At 41.6% G+C, this 21,733-nt stretch overlaps 1 protein-coding gene across 1 annotated transcript in view; it reads left to right on the top strand.

Annotated features, from left to right (window-relative positions):
• The first annotated feature begins 2,092 nt into the window (after nucleotides 1–2,092).
• The window catches only part of gpc1b (glypican 1b), a 69,167-nt gene continuing 49,526 nt past the window's right edge, over nucleotides 2,093–21,733 (top strand). Inside the window, exons 1-2 of the mRNA XM_032531338.1 lie at nucleotides 2,093–2,229; nucleotides 2,363–2,912. Coding sequence (XP_032387229.1) covers nucleotides 2,753–2,912 — 160 coding nt within the window. The 5' untranslated portion in view covers nucleotides 2,093–2,229; nucleotides 2,363–2,752. The remainder of the gene's footprint in view (nucleotides 2,230–2,362; nucleotides 2,913–21,733) is intronic.

The raw sequence follows: 21,733 nt of genomic DNA, 5'->3' as shown, positions 1-21,733 counted from the left end.
ACCACATAATTACGGCCTGTGTACACTAAAGTGACAGTTCCTTACCCCGTACTCCCCTTTCTCTTCGCTACCACTCGGCCTCCCCTCTTTTGCTCTCTTCGGTCTCCATAACTTCCCCCAGCTTCCTGCTCCTCATTAGAAGGCCTTTCATGGTCAGAGCTAATAAAACTTCAATGGGAGGAAGCCTGATGAAAACATGGCTGTTCTGTGGCTTTACTGAGCGTTAATTACATGATCTTCGCACCAGACAGTGGAGGGCCAATCAGTCAAACAGCACTGTCGACCTATGGCCACATGTGGGACACAGTCAGACTCATAAACTCTCTCTCACACACACACACATACATATACACACACACATACATACACACCCTTTGAGGCCACTAGACTTATTAACCTCTGGCCAGATGTGCCCCGTGTTCCCCCACAGCAACAAGAAAAATGAAGATAACAGCATCCATAATTAGAATGTGGTTTCTGTCTGCTGTGTGGCACAGTTACACAATTTCCAAGTTTAGCAGAGTAGCTGATGGTGGTGAGCCAGAGTTGCCCAAACACATGCGCAGGATGCAAATGACACTTGACATTGCAGAACGAAGGTGTAATTCAATACACATTTCAGAGCAGTAATGATAGGAAACAAGTGTAGCCATTTGTCATTTAGTGTTAGATGCTGTCCTCTTTGTTTGGACTCATCCAGTCACGAGGAACAGACTAATTATAGAGTAAGATTCCCTAATGTATTCATAAACAATGTCTGCCGTCATAAAAAGAGTAATTGGGAGGCAGGATATGACTGTTCTTGCCATGTGGCTCACTCCTTCTCTCCGTCTTTGCTTCTTATTTTTGCTTGTCTATCTGTGGTGTGACGGCTGGTTATTTCAGGCTGGAGTTTTTCCCATGTGTCACTATAATAATGTGCGGTGGCATCTTCTTCCGCAAACAATCCTTAAAAAGCATCTCCCACAGGAGTGACAACATTAAACACTGTCTGATTCAATTTCACACAATGATATGACTAAAGAGAGTATTTTCAGTAAGAGAACTGACCTGGATGGTACATTGTATTGCTTTAACACAAATGTACTGGATAAAAGGTAAGACTGGGGTTTGTAATGTAACATCAAACATGTAACACTGTTTTATGATTTTACTTTTTAGGATTGTGCATGCTCATATGCACGGCTTCTACAGGGTGCATGAGCCATGCACTCATGAAACCACTGCAATACCTAGTGTAATCAGCTCGCTCATTGCAGCAAATGTTACCTCAAGCAAGACGGTCCCATCCTGAACTGAGTGAGCTTTCCCCTCTCACATACAAAAAAAAGAAAAAGAAAAAACCCGCATTCGTCTTGTACTTATCACTGCTGCAGCTGGGAACCAGAAGTCACTGATCCTTTATCAATGGATGTAAATATATCCTGCTTTATAAACATTACCATTTCCTTTAGAGATGTAAGAAGAAATAGAAATGGCGTTTGGTTAACATCCTTTATACAGGAAAAGCTAAGGTAATGACGCTATAGGTTAGTAAAAGAGAAAAACAAGCGGGGGTTGCATAAGACCACACGTGCAAACTTATTTCATACTGAAGGTGAGCATACATGTACAGAAACTCGCATAATGAAGGCATTCAGCAGGTGACAGTTAAACTCGCAGCACTGGGCAGGTAGTGACTTGTTTAATTGCACCTTGAGGAGTGATATGGCGCACGTGTGCAGCCACACTGCCGAGTGGAGGAGAGGTATTCAGCATTGACCTGCATTGGTGGGTGGGCGCCCACGGTTCACCTGTGACACCTGGCTGGTGGAGATCACGCTGTCAGGACGCGTAGGGTACATTCTTTCACTGGGAACAAGACCACCTCATGATAAAGCAAAACACCACATACAGGATACACACTTGGGCTGAATGAAGATGACACGTTTCCAAAATCTACGATTCAAACCTGTTAGTAATGTTAGGCCTATTCTGAAAAATGTCTAAAAATAATATGTAGATGAGACAGAATTAAACAGTAGAGGAACGCGAAACCTCGTATACTCTCTCTCTCTCTCTCTCTCTCTCTCTCTCTCTCTCTCTCTCCTCTCTCTCTCTCTCTCTCTCTCTCCCACTCCCCCCGCCTCCTCCTCATTTCCAGAGTGGCAGCGCTGGCATAGCATCGTTTAGAATATCCTGAGCCGGGGACGAGCTGCGGTAGCTGCATGTGCGCACCCCACATAGCCGGTAGGTGTGTGGCGAAAGAACCTGGCTGCCCAGCGGCAGCGCAGCACAGTGCTATTTTCTGACACAACCTAAATTATTTCCGCTGTAAACGCGTAACCTAATTCTTTCATCTCTTGCGTCTCCCTCTCTCTAGGTGAACCCAAACCCACAACAGTGGATTTATCAGACGGGGGGTCTGCTCTCATCCTGGGCGCAGCGTGACAAGATTCAATTGTTTGCGGGGAAATTAATAAAGCTCCTGTCCTTTCCTGTCCTGTCCTGTCCTGTCCACATCGGCCCCTAAGAGTGGGAAGACACGGGACCTCTGCACTGTGAAGAATCACTCCTGTGCCCTGCGCGGAGAGCAGCCACTGACTCGGCAGACGCACCAGAAAGGGCAGCAGGGATATAGGAAGGTGGAGGATATTTTACGCACAGCAGCACGCAGTAGCCGGGAGTCTCCTGCTCCGTTTAGGTCTCAACACAGTCGCTTCGTTGGATTTGGACTTGACTAAGTCCACATAGCCCACAGCAGTCGGCTGGGATGGATTCCTTCATCATCGCGGCTCTGGCAGTGTGCTCTCTAACGGCACCAGCCTATGGCGACAAAGGGACCAGCAAAGCCCGGAGTTGTTCGGATATCAGGCAGTTTTATAGCGGGAAAGGATTCGCTCTGGAGGGTGTCCCTCAGTCCGAAATATCAGGTAAGCTCCTTTAAAATACCGCCTGGTCAAAATCTGCTCATGTGCGCATTCTTTCTGTGAACAAAATGTGAATATTTTCCCCTACCTCATCTACATCTACCTGTCCAAATAAAACACACCATTTTCTTCCAATTATGCCATAACATGTTGAGCGCACTGCGAAGCCCCATACAGTTACAGCTATAAACTCATTGACACTGAGAACCCTAATCCCTTTGCAAGTCCCCCTCGGAATGTTAGTCTATTTTTGGGCCAAAGTTGCACCTGCAGTAGCACCATTTTTTTGTCAGTGTATAAATAAAAGATTGTGTGTGTGTGTGTGTGTGTGTGTGCATTAGGTTCCCAAACTGCACACATCAGTGCAGAAAACTTAAACATTTGACTTGTTCACCACAATCTTAAAATGTTGGATTTTTGTGTTTTGTTGTGTTGTGAGAGAGAGCAAACCCAGTTTTCTTTTTTTCTTTTTTTACCTTTTCCAACCAGCAGTACACTATTTTCAGCAGAGGAGCTCTAGCTCTCGGCTATTTCTCAAGATGGAACACTGCTTTGAAAAGCTATTAGGACAGTACAGACATGTCACAGACAGTCTGGCTGTTTGATCCCTGATCAGAAATATGAGAAAGTCCCTGCAAACTCACTGACATGTGAGAATTTCAGAAACACAGATGCAGGAAGAGCAACTCTGTTTCTGATCTCATTTCTGAGTTTCTCTGTATCTATGAACTAAGCTGCTACTCCCGAAGACACTCCCTAGTCGTTGTCCTTCTTTAAGCTGTCTGGTCTTTGTGGATGGGATTGTTCCTTATAGATTGCCAGTCAGTCACTTGACCATGTGCTGTACCCACGCAGATGTGATATAATGTTGCTCACTGTGTCATTCGCGGTCTGATGTCAGACAGTCACAAGTCCTTCTGCAGTTCAGGTGATTACACATGTGCCTCCTCTGGAATTCAGTGCAACGTTTTCACACGCATGAACAAACACACAACACACACACACACACACACACACACACACACACCACACACACACACACACACACACACACCACACACACACACACACACCATGCAGTTACTGCAATTTCAGGTTCTACAGTTACAGCATCTACATGCATGGACAAGACAGGAGCCTGTGATGCTTACACAACCACTTTTCCGTGCACAGATTAAAAGGATATAAAATCAGTTTTTTTTCAAAATAGTTTTTAAACTCACATAGTTTTTTTTGACATTGTCCCCAAACTGTCAAATTAGTGAATGTGAAGAACTATTTTCCAAATGCAAAGGAACAAAAAGTACAACACTATACAACCGTACACATTTGAAGTAATCAGTCTTTTATTACCAATAAATGAGCGTGGACATGCTCACTGATTCTGACTGGAACCTTGCCACGGTCCCTCCCAACCTGATAACGTAACCCTTTTCCCCTCTAGACTCCACATCAGATACCTTCTCTATGTTGTCCAGTTCATTTTCCAGAGTGCCACGCTACTGTGACGGTAGATAAACTAGGGCTGGGCGATAGGGAGAAAGTCAGATATCACAACATGCTTAACCAAATACCTCGGCATTGATATTGCGGCAATATTCTGGAGTGGACAAATGGTGCTTTAACAAAATATCTTCACACTTAGATTTTAGATAAATAACCCTCCTGTTGTCCTTGGGTCAAATTGACCACTTTTTTAAAAAAAATGTCTCTATCTGAAATATGGGTTTCTTTTTAACCAAATTACCACAAAAATAGGATGGGTTCCATACAACGCTCTTTGCAAATACAATTGATCACTTTTATTGAATTTCAGGTGAAAATTGAAATGGTTTCAAGTCAGAATCCTGACTAAACTTATCCACTCTATACATCCCTCTGATCTTAACTATTAGTCCAAATAATTCATAATTTCTGCTCTTCTAACTCAAATATTAGGTATAATTATATATACATGAGGTTTATTGACCATGAATTCCAAAAAGTAATGTAAAACTAATGGGAATAAGTTGGTGTTAGTGAAAACCAAAACCAAAAAACGCTGGAAAATGTAATGTAAGTAGTGTTAAAGTGTTAATCTTTTTGACCCAGGAGGACAACACAAGGGTTAATCATCAGTAATGTGGACATAATGTCTAAGTGGGGAAGAGGCAAATAATAGAGCAGCTAGAGCAGTCTGGTAGATTTAGAAAATGACATCACTTTATTGTAATGCAGCTTTTGAAACCAGGAAAAGACAACACTTATGCCATATCACGATGTTACGATATCCAAAATCTAAGACGATATCTAGTCTCATATCATGATATCGATGTAATATTGATATATTGCCCAGCCCTAAGAGAAACTCTTCTCCCATGTGAAGACAGAGATGACCATTAGCACAGGCCGATTGGCTCTGAGAAATACAAGGGTGACTCTCTGCAGTATTCACCTTAAAGGTCACACACACTCATAATAATATATATATACATATTTTCTGAACATGTATGGGCTCTACCACAGCATGGCATGGTTGCAGAAAGAGTATGTTTATATGTTTATATATATGATGTGGGTTTGGCCCGTGATTATCTAACGCTGCTACTAAGATGCCTTAAAGGAGCTTTACTGCGATGGTGGGCTTATGAGGAGCATGATATCCGATGCAAAGGCATACAGTAGATCTTTCCTAGTGATTACACTGATAGGATAGGAGAGATTATGAGATTTGAGGGTGGGGCGGTAATGTGATGAAACTGTTAGCTCATGTCATTACACCATACATCTTAAAGAAGTGAGGGCCAACTAGTAACTGGACACTTCTAATTTAATTGATGGACCATACTGAATAAATCATTTGACAGAATTAACGTCAGCCCCGGCCCCTCAAAAATCTTCTTTTCTTCCAAATGTCTGCAATCCATAATGCTTTAAAGATAAAAATCTGTCTTGTCATGACACCACCTATTCCTCTTGTTTCAATCAATGATGTGGAGCTTACATAAGTCTGGGGTCAATGCATTCTCAGTAAGAGAGAAAATAAGGGAGTGGGACACACACTGAGTGCCAGGAAGAGCTAGATAGAGAGCTGAGAGAGGAAAAAAAAGATATGCAGCAGTGGATGGATGTGAGACAGAATAAGAGAGAGAGCGGAGGGGAGATTTGGCTTTGACAATATTTCTCCTTGTGTCCCTGTCTCTTGGCTCTAACCGCTCATCCAGTCTGGCATATTAAACACCTTAGTAAAATATGAAAGCTTTAATTTACGCCTCCAAATTATGAGCCACATGCATGTTGTGCACGGTCCCTGACATTTGCACAAGGTTATTTCCTGCTGTGACACCAGCGCTTGATCAACTTAATGTATTGGCTGGCCCTGACTCAAGGTGACATGGTGACAACATCCGCCCGATTCAGTACGGGAGGACAATGAGAGAAGACTGCCTCTCCAAGTCTAACAAATGATGTTCAGTCGCAGCACTTTCAAATGCTTTTCAATGCTACTGCACAATATACTGTACAGGATGAAATCCCATGGCACACAGGTTTACAAATATACATCTGAACGTAATGTTAAAGTAAATTTCCAGACTCACAAACATGTTTAATCAAATATGACAGCATATGCAATTAAAGTTTCAACAAGGTCTGCATGCAATATGTTCCTAAACTCCTTTGATTTGTTGTTTTAATTAAATTCAAAGTGTTTTAAAGATATACATTTATACATCTGTTCTTTACATTAGAATTAGGTTTTTTTTTTTTTTTGCAAAGACAACAGCTTAGCACGCCCATCCCAGATCACAGGTCCTGTTTGATTATGCTCAGTCAGCGGCAGAAAGAATTCCTATATATTGCTTTCACACGGATACGCCTCATATCACAAATTGGATAGTCCCCCGTCCTTAAGTAATTTGCCCTAGAGAAAAAGCCACTTGGAAGAAAGCTATTGAGTTAAGCTGCTAAGGGTAAGCTGTTTGTTATTGTGTTAAAGCGATGTTTACTGGACCATGGGAACAGCATCAGAAGCGATGGTTCGCAACTCATCAAGTGGGATGATGCTAGTTTAACTCAGTCCAGTGTAATCAGTTTTGGAAACAGCTTTTTTTGTTAGTATTCACTGAAAAATGAATGATTGATTTTTATGAGGCTCATCTGTCTCCTCCCTGCACTGCCCCCCCTCCCTGTCCCACCCCATCATTACAGTCTTGATGACAAATCTTTTTGTCTTTCAGGGGATGACATTCTTCATCTCTCTGTTTCTCTCTCTCTCTTTTCTCTCTCTCTCTCTCGTGGGCTCTTAAAGGGAGAGGCGCCAGACGCTCTTTGAAAGCAGCTGGCAGCCAATGAGTGTGAGATGCTCAATGACATATTAGTCTATACTAAAGAGACAAGCTGCATGAGACATCTGCAGGAAGGCTGGTAACATTTTGGTATGGCACTGGCTTTTCCCGTGCTGTATTCGTGTTGTTGTTGATTGCTGGTTGCTACAGGCTGAGTCGCTCCGTGCTCGGAAGTGTCATCTCTAACCAGTGTTTGGCTAATGATACAGTGGGATTGCTGCTCACCAGGCTTGCTTGGAACTGTTGTTGACTAAAGAAGGGCTTGTGGCTGGAAATATGGGCTGATCAGTATGGTAGCCCACAGCAAAAAAAAAAAAAAAGAAAGTATGGGAATGTTTTGAACTCAGCAGCTTGACTGGGAAATTTGGGTATGAGTCTTGGAATGTACAATATACAGTAATAGCAGCATTGTAGCTAAAACAGAGCATGTGTTTTCACACAATGGGTAGGAAATCTCCCTGGGCAACTCTTTCAACTCTTTGACTGTGGGGAATGAAAAGATAATGGCTGCTAGTGGGTTTGCTGCCCCTCACAATATTTTCCAGCCGGAGGTTAAATGGAGATAGGAGTCCACTGCCAGAATAAAAACATAGCAGGCCGGCCACGGAGAGGCTGCAAAACCAACAAACAAAACAGCAAAATATGAATCGTCATTCTCATCATTTTACTTGTTATTTCCCCATCAGTGGTCTCAGAATCTGCATGATCTGCAATCCAAATGGCCCATCTACTTGAGTGTTCATGGTCCAGAGATAATTGCAGACCATGTACAATGTTGTATGTAGTAAAACTTGTAATCTCTGTGGACATAGTGTTACAGTATCTCTATATCTACCACCAGTTGCTGTAAGCTTAAGACCCTCCAGCTCCCCTGTGAGGCTGCTTGACCTGTTGTGGCACCTTGTTCTTTTCCCCTCAGCAATGTACCCTAATGCCAGTTTGGATTCTAAAAAAAGTCTTATCAATTATTTATGACCTTCTAGTACTGGCATAGCACTGTTAACCGTGTCTCTGAGTTAAATAGTTGGACACGTCATCGTAGCAGGCATGGAGACTTTATCTGTGTCTCAGTTCAGGGAGGTATGTTCCCGACTGGATGTGAACCTAGGGCACCAGGACACCCCTGCCCAGGTCATTTTTATGTAAAAAGCAATATCACGAGCTTTCATAGGATTTTTCTAACACTAACAACATGGCAAAAGTCTGAATGCCATTGATGCACTGGCTAAACCAGAGTGAGGATGAAAAGAAGCAAAAAGAAAAGCCATAACAACGTTTGCTAATTGCATACCTACTATGAATGTCCGACTGACAAAAACACATGACCTAAACGCATAAAGGCAGCAATGTTACGTATTCCAGTTTTGAAAAGGACTCTTGACAGATTAAGGAACAGACTAAACCTAACCATAAATAGTAAACACTGGGTGTGTGTGTGTGTGTGTTGAGATAAGCTCGCAGTGGCCAGAAGCCTTATCTCCATCCCATTAATAACCCTGCTGATGTGGTGTTTTATTCTCCATATGGTGGATAGCTAATTGACCGCACTGAATTACACATTGCCGCCTTTGTGAATGGAACTAATTAAAAGTGTTCAGTGCTTATTCGAAGGTTAACGTCAGCGTAAAGTCCCATGCATTTGTTGGTCTTCCTCTACAGATTAAAGCAACAGTTGTTTCTGTATCACAGTGTGCAGGCCCATAACTGTCCTGCAGTTAAAGTGGGTGAATCCCTGCATCTGGGCTCCTGTCTGTGCCTGTTTATGAGTTTCTGTGAGCGTGCGTGTCTCTCTGCGTACGTGTGTTTGCCTAACAACTGAATATGCTAGAGTTGTTAAAACGCTGAAGTCAGTAAGAAGCCTCCTGAAGCATTAAGCCATAATGGTCTGCAGGGAGAATGAAACAGACCACAGTGTGTTTGATGTTCACCAAAGAGAGAGAGAGGTTGAGAGAGGGGGGGATAGAGCAGGCCGATGGACTGCTGACTGTTACTTGGGCTGCCCTGGTCTGCTTAGTTTTTTTCCTAGGCCCTGCTCCGCCCTACGACGGGCTATTTGTTCTTTCGGAAAAAAACAACACAAAGAAAAGAGAAAAGATTGAGCTAAAAAGGCTCCATTTAAAAGCACCGTGCTCTGCGCCGCATTTCCTTACGTAATCGTTTTCAGGCCTGTTAGAAACGTATATGTAATATCTGGAGGACAGTCTGTCCAAACATGTTTAGTCCCTCTGAACTCGTCATAGGACCGAGAAACCCTTTCACATATTTCACTATTAGCTGTCTTTTGAATGAGGATGATGCTAGTTGTCGTCTTAATCTAAATCAATTTTGAGCAGACAATTTAAGGCCACTCTACATTTAAAAAAAATCCTATCTCCTTTAAAAAGCATAAGTCAAGGAAATAGTCACTCATTTTTTGACATAAAGACGTAAGAGCTGACAAACATGTCACTATTTTCTTTCTTTTTCCCTATTACTTCTATTTTCCCATGTTTAATTTAAAACACTACAGCAATTAACCTTAGTGTAAAAAGCAGGAAATTGAGGCCCAAGAGACATTGCTTTTTAGAATACAATGCAATACAAAACCTTTGATAAAAGTATCAGCTGCCTCTTCTCTGACCAGCATGCACTTCAGCTGCTGCCACCCCTCTTTTCTCTCTTTACTCTCTTCTCACACTCCTCATGTCTTTTGTTCACTGTCACTTGTCTAATGTTAGAGTAGGAGTTCACACGTACACCCCTCCTTTGGCACACGCACTCACACACACACACACACACACACACACACACACACACACACACACACACACACACACACACACACACACACACACAATGACAGCATAGACCAGTCTTTTTATGTCACCACAAGGGTATGCAGTGTCATTGAAACAGGCATGTGTGTGTGTGTGTGTGTGTGTGTGTGTGTGTGTGTGTGTGTGTGTGTGTGTATGTGTGTGTGTGTGTGGTAATGAGGGGGACACATGTGTTGTTCCTCTGCAGTGTTTTGGCGTATGTCTCCTCTTTTGTCTTCAGAGGAATTGGTTGTATCAAAGGAGAATGATTCCCCGTCACAGCAAGCCCCTTCACTGTCTCTCTGCCCCACTCATTTGTTTGTGCGCGTGTGTGTGGCACAGATGTGTGTGGACTCTGCATGACGTCTAAAGCCATAGTTTGAATGTTATTAAACCGCTTCCTTTCCATTTTATTGTCATACATTTGGATTAGATTGTGTGCAAAGTGTGTGTGTTTGCATGATTGCCAGTGTTTTTTGTTTTGCCCTTTTGCCAGTTATGTAAATGCATATACGTGTGCCATGATGGCAAGCTGTTGTTGCTCGTGGTCCCTCTAGCAGTGCTTTTTGGAGACTAGGGGAGCATTTGAAGTGACAAGGAACTGGCTTTAGCTCTCTGCGGGGCTTCGCTGTTGCTCCAGCTACGTCTCCTCTTGCCCTCCCGCTGCTTGACAGATGGTACAGACCCAAACCAAGACGCCTACTACCATATTAAGTGAGGGCACGCAGTATGACTTTTACATGGTGACACGCCCTGCACCAACACACACACATACGCACTGTGTGCAACTGTGGACTGGAGTATTTGTTGGGAAATCCTGTGGCTCTGGCACTATGGCAACAAATTCAGGATATGGGGTTGGGTATTCCTTAAGGCAACACTATGTAACTTTTAGCGTGAGACAAGGGGGACTGAAGCGAGAAAAATGACATGGTGTTGCTAGAAATGTCATTGATTCCGATAATAAAAATATATAAGTAAATAAGATGTGAATTATCTAACTAATAGCCCAAAACTTTATATATATACTGTATATACTCAAACATACTGTCATTCAAAAGAATCAGCAAATATTATGCATTATGCTTGACAAATAATTTTGATGATTAATTGATTGTCAAAATAGTTGTGGATTAAATCCACATCAATCATCTAATCGAATAATGGACAGGTTCTTTTACTTTCTTTTTACTTAACGTGCCAGGGTCAGCTGATTCGGGGGGATTATGACTTGAAAATACTACGTCATGTCCTCAGTGATTGAAGCAGTTTGTGTGCAGCGACTGCATTTGCCCACCATTGTCTTTTTATTTTTTTAAACGTTTTCCCATCCTCTGATCCAGCTCGCAGATATAATTGCCAAAATAGATGGATATTTTCTGATGGAGACTGCCTTTAGGCTCCTATCTCTCACATATAACAGAGATGAGGGATTGGGCCTGTGTATAAAAAGGTTGGAATAGATGATAAAATCAGTAAGGTGTCATCTAAGTGTTGAATGCCTAAAATGTGTCCAGCAGCTCCCCGCTCAGATGCCTGGCACTCACAAAACAGATTTAATAAAGATAAGACACACAGGCGCAGTAGTATACACACATCCTTCAACTACACACTTCCCTTTGATAAGCAATCATTTCTGTTCGGCTCTGTTCAACAGTGGCCCTTTCTTCCACACATAGGTTTTTATTAAAAAACTACAGCTCACATCTGCAGAATAAAACAGTGCAGGCATAGCCGTGCAAAGACTGGACTACATGTTATCAAGCCTGTTGCCGTATGTGTTTCTGCATGTGGGTGTGAGTAAGATACCCCAGGTGTTTCAAGACTTGTGAATATCTTCTTTGTCTCCAGTTTCCCCTCCTATCTCCTAAGAGGAGTCAACATTATTCTCCACAATCTCTTCCAAACTACAAACATGTTTCCACACTCGGGATGCAGAACAGTTGCCACTTTCTCTTCATCTTCATCCAATCTGCCGCTCTCTGACAGTTCCCTCTTTGGCTTTTTTTTTTTAATTGGTCATTTTGGCGGATTTTGTGTTTTAGCAGCTCCAGGCAAGTGGCTCCACACCAATTTTGCTTTATTGTTACTTGACGTTCATCATTTCCTGAAGGTTTTCTCTCATCGAGATAAACTGTTTCACACTAGTTTCCATTATCGTAATTATTTTCTCCCTGCGTTTTCTCTCCCTAAGTCGTTTCTGCCTTTGAGGCTTTATCTCTTGTTCTTCCCCAATCTTCTCCTGCAAAGTAAGTAAGGGAATTCATTAATTCTTCATGTGAAATTTACTGCCTGGTCACAGATGCTCTCCAAAGACATAGCTAGTTTGTTTCTGGTACTTGTCTGTGATTTTTATGACTCCATATTTTTGTGATCTACATTTACCACCCATTTTATAGCCTGAACCACAAAAACACATGTTTGAAATCTAAGAAAATCTGCATTTTTTTATAGAACTACACATGATGGCACCCGGGGACTCCTCTGTCTTCTGGGCCTTGGGAGAGAAGTTTGGTAATAAGATAAATAAGAAGTAAATTCAATTGTATGTTGCCTCTATGTGATTTAAAGGTCCGGGTAAAAATATGGAGCATCCTGTCCAGTTTTCTTTTCAAATCTTCCTGTGGGTATCCATTTTCTCACACTCACTTTATTTGCCCCCCCCCAACTTCCCTTTCTCTCAGTTTAGATGTAATTACAGTGAAATCTGTGTGTTGTTTTATTGGCTTCCTGCAGGCCTAGCAAGCACAGTTTTTCCAGGCTTCATTGCTCTGTGATCCTACTGCATCTCTTCCTCTCCATCCGGTACGTTTTTGGGATCTCCACTGCATAATTGGCTTAAACGGCAGAGATCCTTTGTCCCCCATAACATTGGTTCTTCTACCAACCAGAATACCCAAATTGCTTGTTCAAGCTGTGCACTGCACCCTCTTTATATCTATCTCTCCCAGTTTGTGGTGAAGCAGCTTTCTTCCGTTCCCTCTGAGTCCACTCCAACTCTCATCTCCTGTAGGATTTGCTGCTTTCTAAGCACATTTTTCTGTAATTAGATAGTGAGATCTGGTTTTATGTGACATCGTTTCTCATAGTTATTTGTGGCTAAGGAAAGCCCCATGTACTTAATGGTGGTTTGCTTATTTGGCTTGACCACGTTTGGCTATTTAGATCTGGAAGTAGAGTGACTGTCTGAAGATGGAGGAGCGGGAATGACCAGAGGATAAGGCAATAGGAGAAGAGGGCGCACAAAAAAAAGCTCATAATTACAGGGGACAATATGTAATTACTGTCAATTGTCATCCTGTTTGCTGGCACAGGATTAGCTTTTTATTACCTAAATCCTCATTATGTTTTATTTTTTCCACTTACTCTTTAGCAGCCCTTTTCACTAAGTCTAATCGGTTTTTAATGTGTCCATTTTCTGGAAACCATCTATAGATAACACTTCTTTACATCCTATGTAGCAGTATCTCCTCCACACACATTTAAACCAAATAGCAAGGTTCTGGTACTTATTCTGTATAGATGTCTACATAAAAATATGGAAGAATAATCCAAGAGTGAGGATATGTGGTTTCAACATGCACAATTTGGTTTGTAACTTAACATTTCTTGATACATTTGTGACTTTTTGGGGCTACACATTTAATGCAGCAATTGACTGATTTATTAAAATAATAAAATAAGAGCAGCAATATATATTATATTCCATTGTACATACGCTGAGGGTTTTTTGCTACTGTACAAATATACCTTTCCCCCGTCTCTCCATCCTCCCAGGAGGGGATGGCACGCAGTGAGCTAATGAACTTGAAATGACAATGACTTATTTAGCTTTAATTTCTTCTGCTCAGCCGTAACAGAGGGCATTTGAATTGGGCTCGCTTGTCATCATTTCATTTGTCTCGTTATTTGCTACCCCTCCATTGCTCCTTTACTATTTTCCTCTCTTCTTCCCTACCCTGCAGAGTCTTCTCTCATAAATATTTTACATTTTCCGAATGAACGCCATCAACTCAAGCTTAGCGCATGGCTGGCTGCCTTGTCTGTTTCTAATGCATATAATGTGTTTATATATAGTGTGTGTATTTGCACATACAGTATACTGTGTGAAAAATGTGTTCATCTGTGTGAGTGTTGCTGTTTCTGGGTGCCTGTATGCACATGAGACATGTTTTACATAATGTTTGTCATTTGACTATACATATTGGTTATTCCACTAGACAAGGTGACAAAGAACGTGTTATTTACAGCAACGACCTGCTGTCTTGTGCAGGAGTACATGTAGAACATAGTTGCACATACTGGATACATATACTGGGAGTATGCCAATCAGCGAGAGATACAGTATAATTATACGAAAATTCATTGAAATAGTTGGATGCTAACGGCTTTACTCAAGCTCACTCACGATAATAGCTGGTGGGGAAAGACGAAAGCTTTTACCGTGAATGTTCGCGTCAACCTATCTGAGACCAAATGTTGATCTTCCCACTGAACACCATCTGCACAGAGATGGAAAAAGTACTCGCTTCCCGTACTTGAGTAGAAGTACAGATATTTGTTTAAAAAAAAATACTCCGGTAAAAGTAGAAGTATTGATTTAACTTCTTTACTCAAGTAAAAGTAACAAAGTACAGGCTTGGAAATGTATTTAAAGTATAAAAGTAAAAGTAGTCTTGCGTATGACAACCATTTTTTATGCAAAGCTACCCGGACCACACACACAATTCTAGAGAGCATTCTGAGAAACTTCACTGGACACGGAAAAATGGCTCTTTATGGATGTCTGCCAGTTGGCCTAAGACATCATAAATACCATGTGACAGAAACTGGGACTCTAGGTTAATAAGTTTCTGACTGATTAGCAAGATATGAATCAGTTGTGATTCTGTGAGAATTCAAACGTGACTTACGTCTGAGAGGTTTGAGACATTATTGTTAACATTAGCCCAAAATAAAGTCGATTTCAGAAAACAAGAACGGCCCTGCCAGTACAGCACTGCTACACTAAATCAAGTTACTGAATTTGTTTTTAATATAAAGCTATACATGCAGATATTGTATCAGCTAGTATTAAATCACTTTCAATTAAAGAGAACACTCGCTAACCTTAATGTTACTTGGGTTACTTAACTAAATGCTAGAGAACCAGAACAAATGGAACTGACCATTAACGTAAACTTAATAAAGTTACTGTAACAAACAACAAAAAGATTTTGATAACAACAAAAAGATGCATTTACCTCTGTATGTGCTTTTCAAATTCAATGGTAAATTATTAAAAGCCAGAAGTTTGCGGTGTTTCAGTTGGCACAGTTTGCAGCACATTTTACCAATAATTCAAGCTGAATCGGGACCCCTTCGGGTTGAGGTCCTGATCAGCCTGTCGGGGGTTGTATTCACTATAACAACCGCTGTTTTTTTTTAATTCTCATCATCACCATATCAACTCGTGCAAAAACCACATCGCGATAGGCTGCGACATATCGCAAAAGACACTCAGAGATTGTTGGAAGGAAATATCAGTAGTAAAACTGCTCTTTAAAATGTAACTGTCATTCTTTTTTTTTAGTGGTGCCATTAAATTCAATGTTCAATTTGTTGCAATTGTGGTAATGATTTCCTTTTATTTGTTTTAAATTCAACCAGCAATGTTTTGGATTTTAACAGATTAATAAAAGCAGCAGAAATGCAGAACTGAGTACACATTTCTATCTGTTTATTTATTGCAAGTAAGTGTCATTATTGCTATGTTCAACAATGTTATCGCATATTTTCCTCATATCGTGCAACCTTAGACTCAACTGTGTCATATTAGAAAGATTTTTCTGGGCCTGAGGCATACTATGTGTTAGCAACTCTATATATGTTTGAATGTTAGTTTTGACCCAGGAACTCTATAGATATTTTATAGATACTGTATATTGTAACAGTGATCTTTTTCAGAGATAGCCCAGTATCTGTCTTCTCTATCCTGAGTCTGAGTATGAGTCTTTGGGCCAGGCTCTGGTTTAAACTAAAAGCCTTCTCTTTAAATCTTTCATGCTCTTGCTACCTCCCTGCTGAGATAAAGTGAGAGACAGGGATGACGTGTAGGACCTATAAAGCAATAGTAACTTACATCCGCTTTGTTTTCCTGGGTCATGTGCGTTTCACTTCAGCATAATTACTTTTCTTCTTACTACTCCTCCCACCAGACAACATTAAGTTGAAGCTAGCTCTTCCTTTTTTTCAGTGCACAGTACAGCACTTATATCACAGTCAGTGCAGCATTTTCTAAGTCAATATTCATCTCTCGCATCTATTTTTGTATGTCTGTGTTTATGTCTGCTGGCACGCTTGTGTCCTCTGATAAACTGGCGATGCACATCTTCAGTATGTGATCGCGAGCTGTGCGGCAGCAGAAGTAGTGGGTGCCCCTGTGCCCTGTTACACCGTTTGTCTCCTGTGTGTCCCTGTTCCCCGCACCATACTTCCCCAGAAAACCCCAGCAGCCTTAGTTCTGGCCCAGGGGACAGAACTAAGGACATCACTCAGTCAAATTGAATCACAAATCCTGTTGGACAGAGGAGACTGTGAGGCTCAGGATGAATGGCTCGGGTCTTGTGATGACCGCTGATGAATGGCCAGGGTCTAGAGGACAGGATGGACTGGACCAAGGAAAGTAGAGCTGGTGTAGGTCTATTCCCAGGGGGATTTGTGGTGTAGAATATTTAACAGAAATGTCTTCATTTCATTTTCAAACTTGATGTTACCACATCTAAAGTATGTGGTGGGTTGATTGAGGGGAACAACAACTTCCTTTCCCTGTCTTAGTTCTGGCAAATGTACCCCTCTTTTCAGGGTGCTGGTGATGCAAAAAGAGAAGCATCAAAGCTTTCATGCGTCATATGTGGGGTGTTTTGTCAAGAGAGGTTTTGCGCTCCCAGGGTTGAACTCTCCGTGCAACAGCCCTTCTCTTCTTAAATCTTCCATCCCTTTTTGAGGCTCTCAGTGTTTGAAAGATATGGGTTTGAGAGTAGAGACTTTGTTCCCTTTCAGCAGTCTTATATCCCATCTTGCTCTTTTCCCTCGAAGCTCTCTCTTCTTCCCTCCTGCTTTCTTCACCTTCTTTCAGGCCTTCTGTGTCCCTTCACATCTCTCTTGGCTTAGTTCCTGTGATTAAGCACAGCTGTCGCGCTCATCGAAAAGCCCCTTCTTTTTTCACATTGTTATATAAATTGGCTGTCTGTCTTTCTTCGTCTTTCTTACTTTCTCTGTTGATTTTGGGTGACGTCAATAACTGTTGTTTATGCCTTGGACACAGTGCCGATTCTGCTGTCTCCTCTGACTGCTTTGACTCAGGTCATTCAACCAATTTCATAAATATGTGTGTGTTGTGTGTGTGTGTGTGTGTGTGTGTGTGTGTGTGTGTGTGTGGTGTGTGTGTGTGTGTGTGTGTGTGTGTGTGTGTGTTTGGTGTGTGCATGTTTATTCGAGTTACAACGGGGCGTGCTCATTAAATTAAAATCAGTCACAAATTGCTTCTCCAAATATCCCTCCCCTCAATTTCTTTTCACTGACTCGATTATTATCTTTCTATCTTTAACAGCCAAATGAGATCAAATTGTTATTAATGGCAGTGTCTGCTGCGTGGATGAGTAGGAGAGCAATACATCTGACTGGCACTGGTGCACTGCTCAGCTCCTCTGAATCACCGTGTGAGGCAGAGTACCTGCAGGGTACCCAGGCAGTCGGGCCATGGCAGACTGGGCTGTGACATTGAGGTGACGGGAACTTAAATCATTCGCCATTGTCTGTGTTTTTCCGCTGCTAGCTGGGCAGGGGTAGAGCTGAAGGGTGAGAAGACCTTTGGAACGGGACAGGAGGCTGTGGCGCACACACACACACACACACACACACACACACCACACACACACACACACACACACACACACAACACACTTGCACTTGTTGGCCCTCAGTTTTGCATTTTCTATACTCACCCAGCATACCAAATATGCTTCAACCCCATCAAGGCCTGATGTTACTAAGATGAAAAGGAGTGGTTAGTTGTATTTTATTTTTAATGTAGATTTCTTTATTTAAAAGGGACAGTGCACATTAATCAACATGAGTACAGAGTCCAACATGTAACCGTGCTAGATTTAGCCATACAGGCTAATTTTCATCCGCAGTCCCTAGCAGGTTGATGACCTAAAACAAAAGACACGCTACAACAATACAACACATACACATTAAACAAGAAAGACATATGCATAGACAAGTAAAACAACACAACCACTATTCCACATCATGACAACTGGCAGGTTGATGGCATGAACAGTTATGTGGTGAGTGACATTATGTACATTGATATGGGTCGCATAAAATACGTTTTGTGGTGGATGCTGGATGTGTTGTATATGTTTTTGAAGCATTTAGTTATGGGCTAAAATAATAAATCAAAGAATAATTTGTTAACAAAGACAAATTCACAAATTTTCTATTTGTTTACCAGATAAAATCTAACTTTGAGTAAGTAAACCTACCAAACATTTGTTGATCACATGTAGATGTTGATCACAAACCTGACGATTTGTTCGTGAAAGTCCAATTCACAAATATGTACAACAAATTAATAACCAATTATTTTCAATATCGATTGATTTGTCGAGTCTTTCCTTGAAAAATGAACGAATAATTTTGTCTATACAGTTTCTGAAAATAGTAAAAAATGTCCATCATAATTTTGAAACCCAAGGAGATGTCCTCTAATTGTTTGTTTTGCTGGGCCCACATCCCAAAGATAATAAAGATATTTAGATCACCTTCATACAAATCACAGAATAGTTAGAACCAGCTAAACCAGCAATTGTATGACATTCTTCTATAATGTTTTAAATGATTACTTAACTTTTAGAATCATTTTCGGAGAATCCGCTAATTATATCCAGCCTTATACTGTTTGCATCCTACGGCCATTTTGTTATCTGCCTATGTTAGCGAGGGCACATGTGCAGACCAAAATGTATGAACACGCTGACTTTACATGTGTACTGGACACGCTGATAAATATGTGTCAACACATACACAGACCCCTGTTGTAGGCCTACAGTAGTGTGAGTAGAATTAAGTGTATTTCAGACTATATCTGGCATTAATAACACTTTTCCCGTACCATACAGTGAAAAAACAGGTTTTCATGACAGTTATAGACTTCAATCTTCTTCCAAAGTACCGGTATAACTTCAACGGATGCTAAATGTATCTCTGACAACCCTCCACGTACATCGCTGCACTGTGATAGGAAAGCACTTCAGACCCTCCTGAGATTCTTGTAAGATCTGAGATGCGTTAACTGTCAAGCCGCAATATCCGCCCCCCACCCTTTTACCATATTGTTACCTTTTCTAAAAGCACTTTGCTCTCTTACTTTCTCAGTTTGCTTCCCTCTAACAGGCATATAAAGTTATTCTATGTGACGGCGTAGCAGCTCTTCTGTAGCTAAATGACACGCAGCAGTTGTTTGAAGAGGCTGCTTTAACCGTTCCCACACACATCACCCATTTTGCAAATTGTAGCTAGGCCCCTTCTCTCTTGGTAACACAGTGCCTAATGCACCATTACACTGCTATAAATACTCCTTTCCATGGACCATGCTCACACTTCCATTGTTATTTGATTATTATTTTATTTCGACCTACTGTAAAGTGGAGTCTTGCTGTTCAAATCATTGTAGACAGGCAGTTAAGTTAACTAATTTTTTCCCTTGTGTCTGATTTATTACCACAGTGAAATACAAATGGATACTGTACCAGTTTACAGTTAGTTTAGAATTAAGATCCCCCATCCCTAAACAAAAAAAAAGCGTTGTTTTTTTTGTTGCTATCACTAATTGCCCCCAGAGCAGAAGTTGATCAATTTGATCAATGCTCTGCTGCAATGAATGCAACAGTCTTCTTTATGCATTTGTGTAGTTAAATTAAAACAGAAAGCACTGTCAGTGAAGCCAACAACTGGCATCTCTGGAGACACATTCTCACTCCCATCTCTTAAAATACAGACGCTTGGTCAGGTCCCTTTGGCGTTGTTATTAATAGCGTCATTTAGCACGCTTTACCTAAACACGCTTGGTCGGGACTATTGGCGTCCCTTTTGACGCTTCTGGGTGGGCTTACGGTTCTGTGACTCGGGGGAACGGGACAGTTGGGTTTAGGGAAAGGTTGTGGGTGGGCTTATGTTTCCGTGACACGCGGGAATAACGGGACGGTTAAGGACACACGCAGGACACGAACCCCCCTCTCCTGGGTGAAAGTCTTGTGTTTGACCCATGCACCACCCCCGACCAACCTCCCTGCGTGGAATTTCCTGCTTAGATACTACTTGCTAAACCCCGTCTAGATGCTGCTCTCCACAGTACGTTTACACATGCTGAAGGGCGCCTTTTTCATCGCATCAGACACTGACAGCCACTGCCCAAACATCCATATTTTACACGTTTGTAGAGAACGGGTTGCTGGAGATGGTGGATACTCAAATAGAGATGCTTCCCTTTTAGCATGTTACTCCATCTCCTTATGCCAAATTCTCACATTTTTTCCCCCTAAGATAATGGAAGAGATGACCTGAAAAGGTGTTTTTTTGTCAGGGAGTAATTTTCCTTACGCATGGCCAAAAGGTTCTTTGCTGACGCCCATAAACGTCCCGCACACAGCAAAATAATAAGTAAAGAGAAAATACAGGCAGAGGGCAGGTCTTAGATGCAGACATGACCGTACTTCTAGTGGGTCATGAGTGATGGTTGAGAGGAACTACTTTTGTATTTGTCTGTACATAGTGTTTAGTAATATTCTGCATAGTATACCTGTGTCTTGTGCCAATGTATTCTGCCATCTATCACTCTATCACAGTCAGATTTGTTTTTAAAGATTTCTATCCCGGCAATATTAAGTTTAATAATGTAACCATGATGTTTTTTTTCCTAGTTTAAGGGACAGCATCAAGCTCTCTATCATGCCCATATCAGTAAAAGGATTTGCACAATTAGTTAGGAACACTAAGGCATCATCAATTGCAAACCCAACACAAGGTTCAAATTATGCTATTGAACTGTGGTTCATTCCAGTCAAAAGGTAGAGTATCCTTGCCAAGATCTCCGCTCCTCTGTAGCAAAGGTGGCAAATCACAGATAAACAAAAGCAAGAAAATTAAAGAAAGCCAAGGAAACTGCTGCTCTACTCTGGCCAGCGACTGTTTACTCACGGATTAGAGCCCCATCTTCTCTAATTGAGTTCCCTGGGAGTGGCACAGTCATAGCCTGTCTACAAACACAGCCCTGGTCACCCAGCATCCGCATAAACCCGTGAGCATTTAATGATTTTTTTTTTTTTTTTTTGGTCAGGAAAGATGAAATGGATGAATGAAATACAAGGCCGTGCGTTGTGCCTCTGTGTGTCGTTGTGGAGATACTTCAGAGGCTTATCTGTCTTCTTGTCAGAATTATATTGTCTCTGTCTTGTTTAGCAAACAGAATCTGTCGCGGTTTAAGATTTTTATTGTAGCTCAAGGTGTTTCTGCGGTCTGAATGCAGTGTGTGTGTGTGTGTGTGTGTGTGTGTGTATCAACATGGAAGAGATACCTGCTTTTATGAGCAGGTCTGTCCTTGTAGTTAAACCAGCCTGTAGCGCTTGGTGGTGTACTGCAGCCAGTTGGTGATACAGAC

This window comes from Etheostoma spectabile, chromosome 12 (genome assembly GCF_008692095.1).
Source record: "Etheostoma spectabile isolate EspeVRDwgs_2016 chromosome 12, UIUC_Espe_1.0, whole genome shotgun sequence".
Taxonomy (NCBI): domain Eukaryota; kingdom Metazoa; phylum Chordata; class Actinopteri; order Perciformes; family Percidae; genus Etheostoma; species Etheostoma spectabile.
Note: the sequence above shows the minus strand (reverse complement) of the source record. Positions and strands in the feature narration are given on the sequence as shown.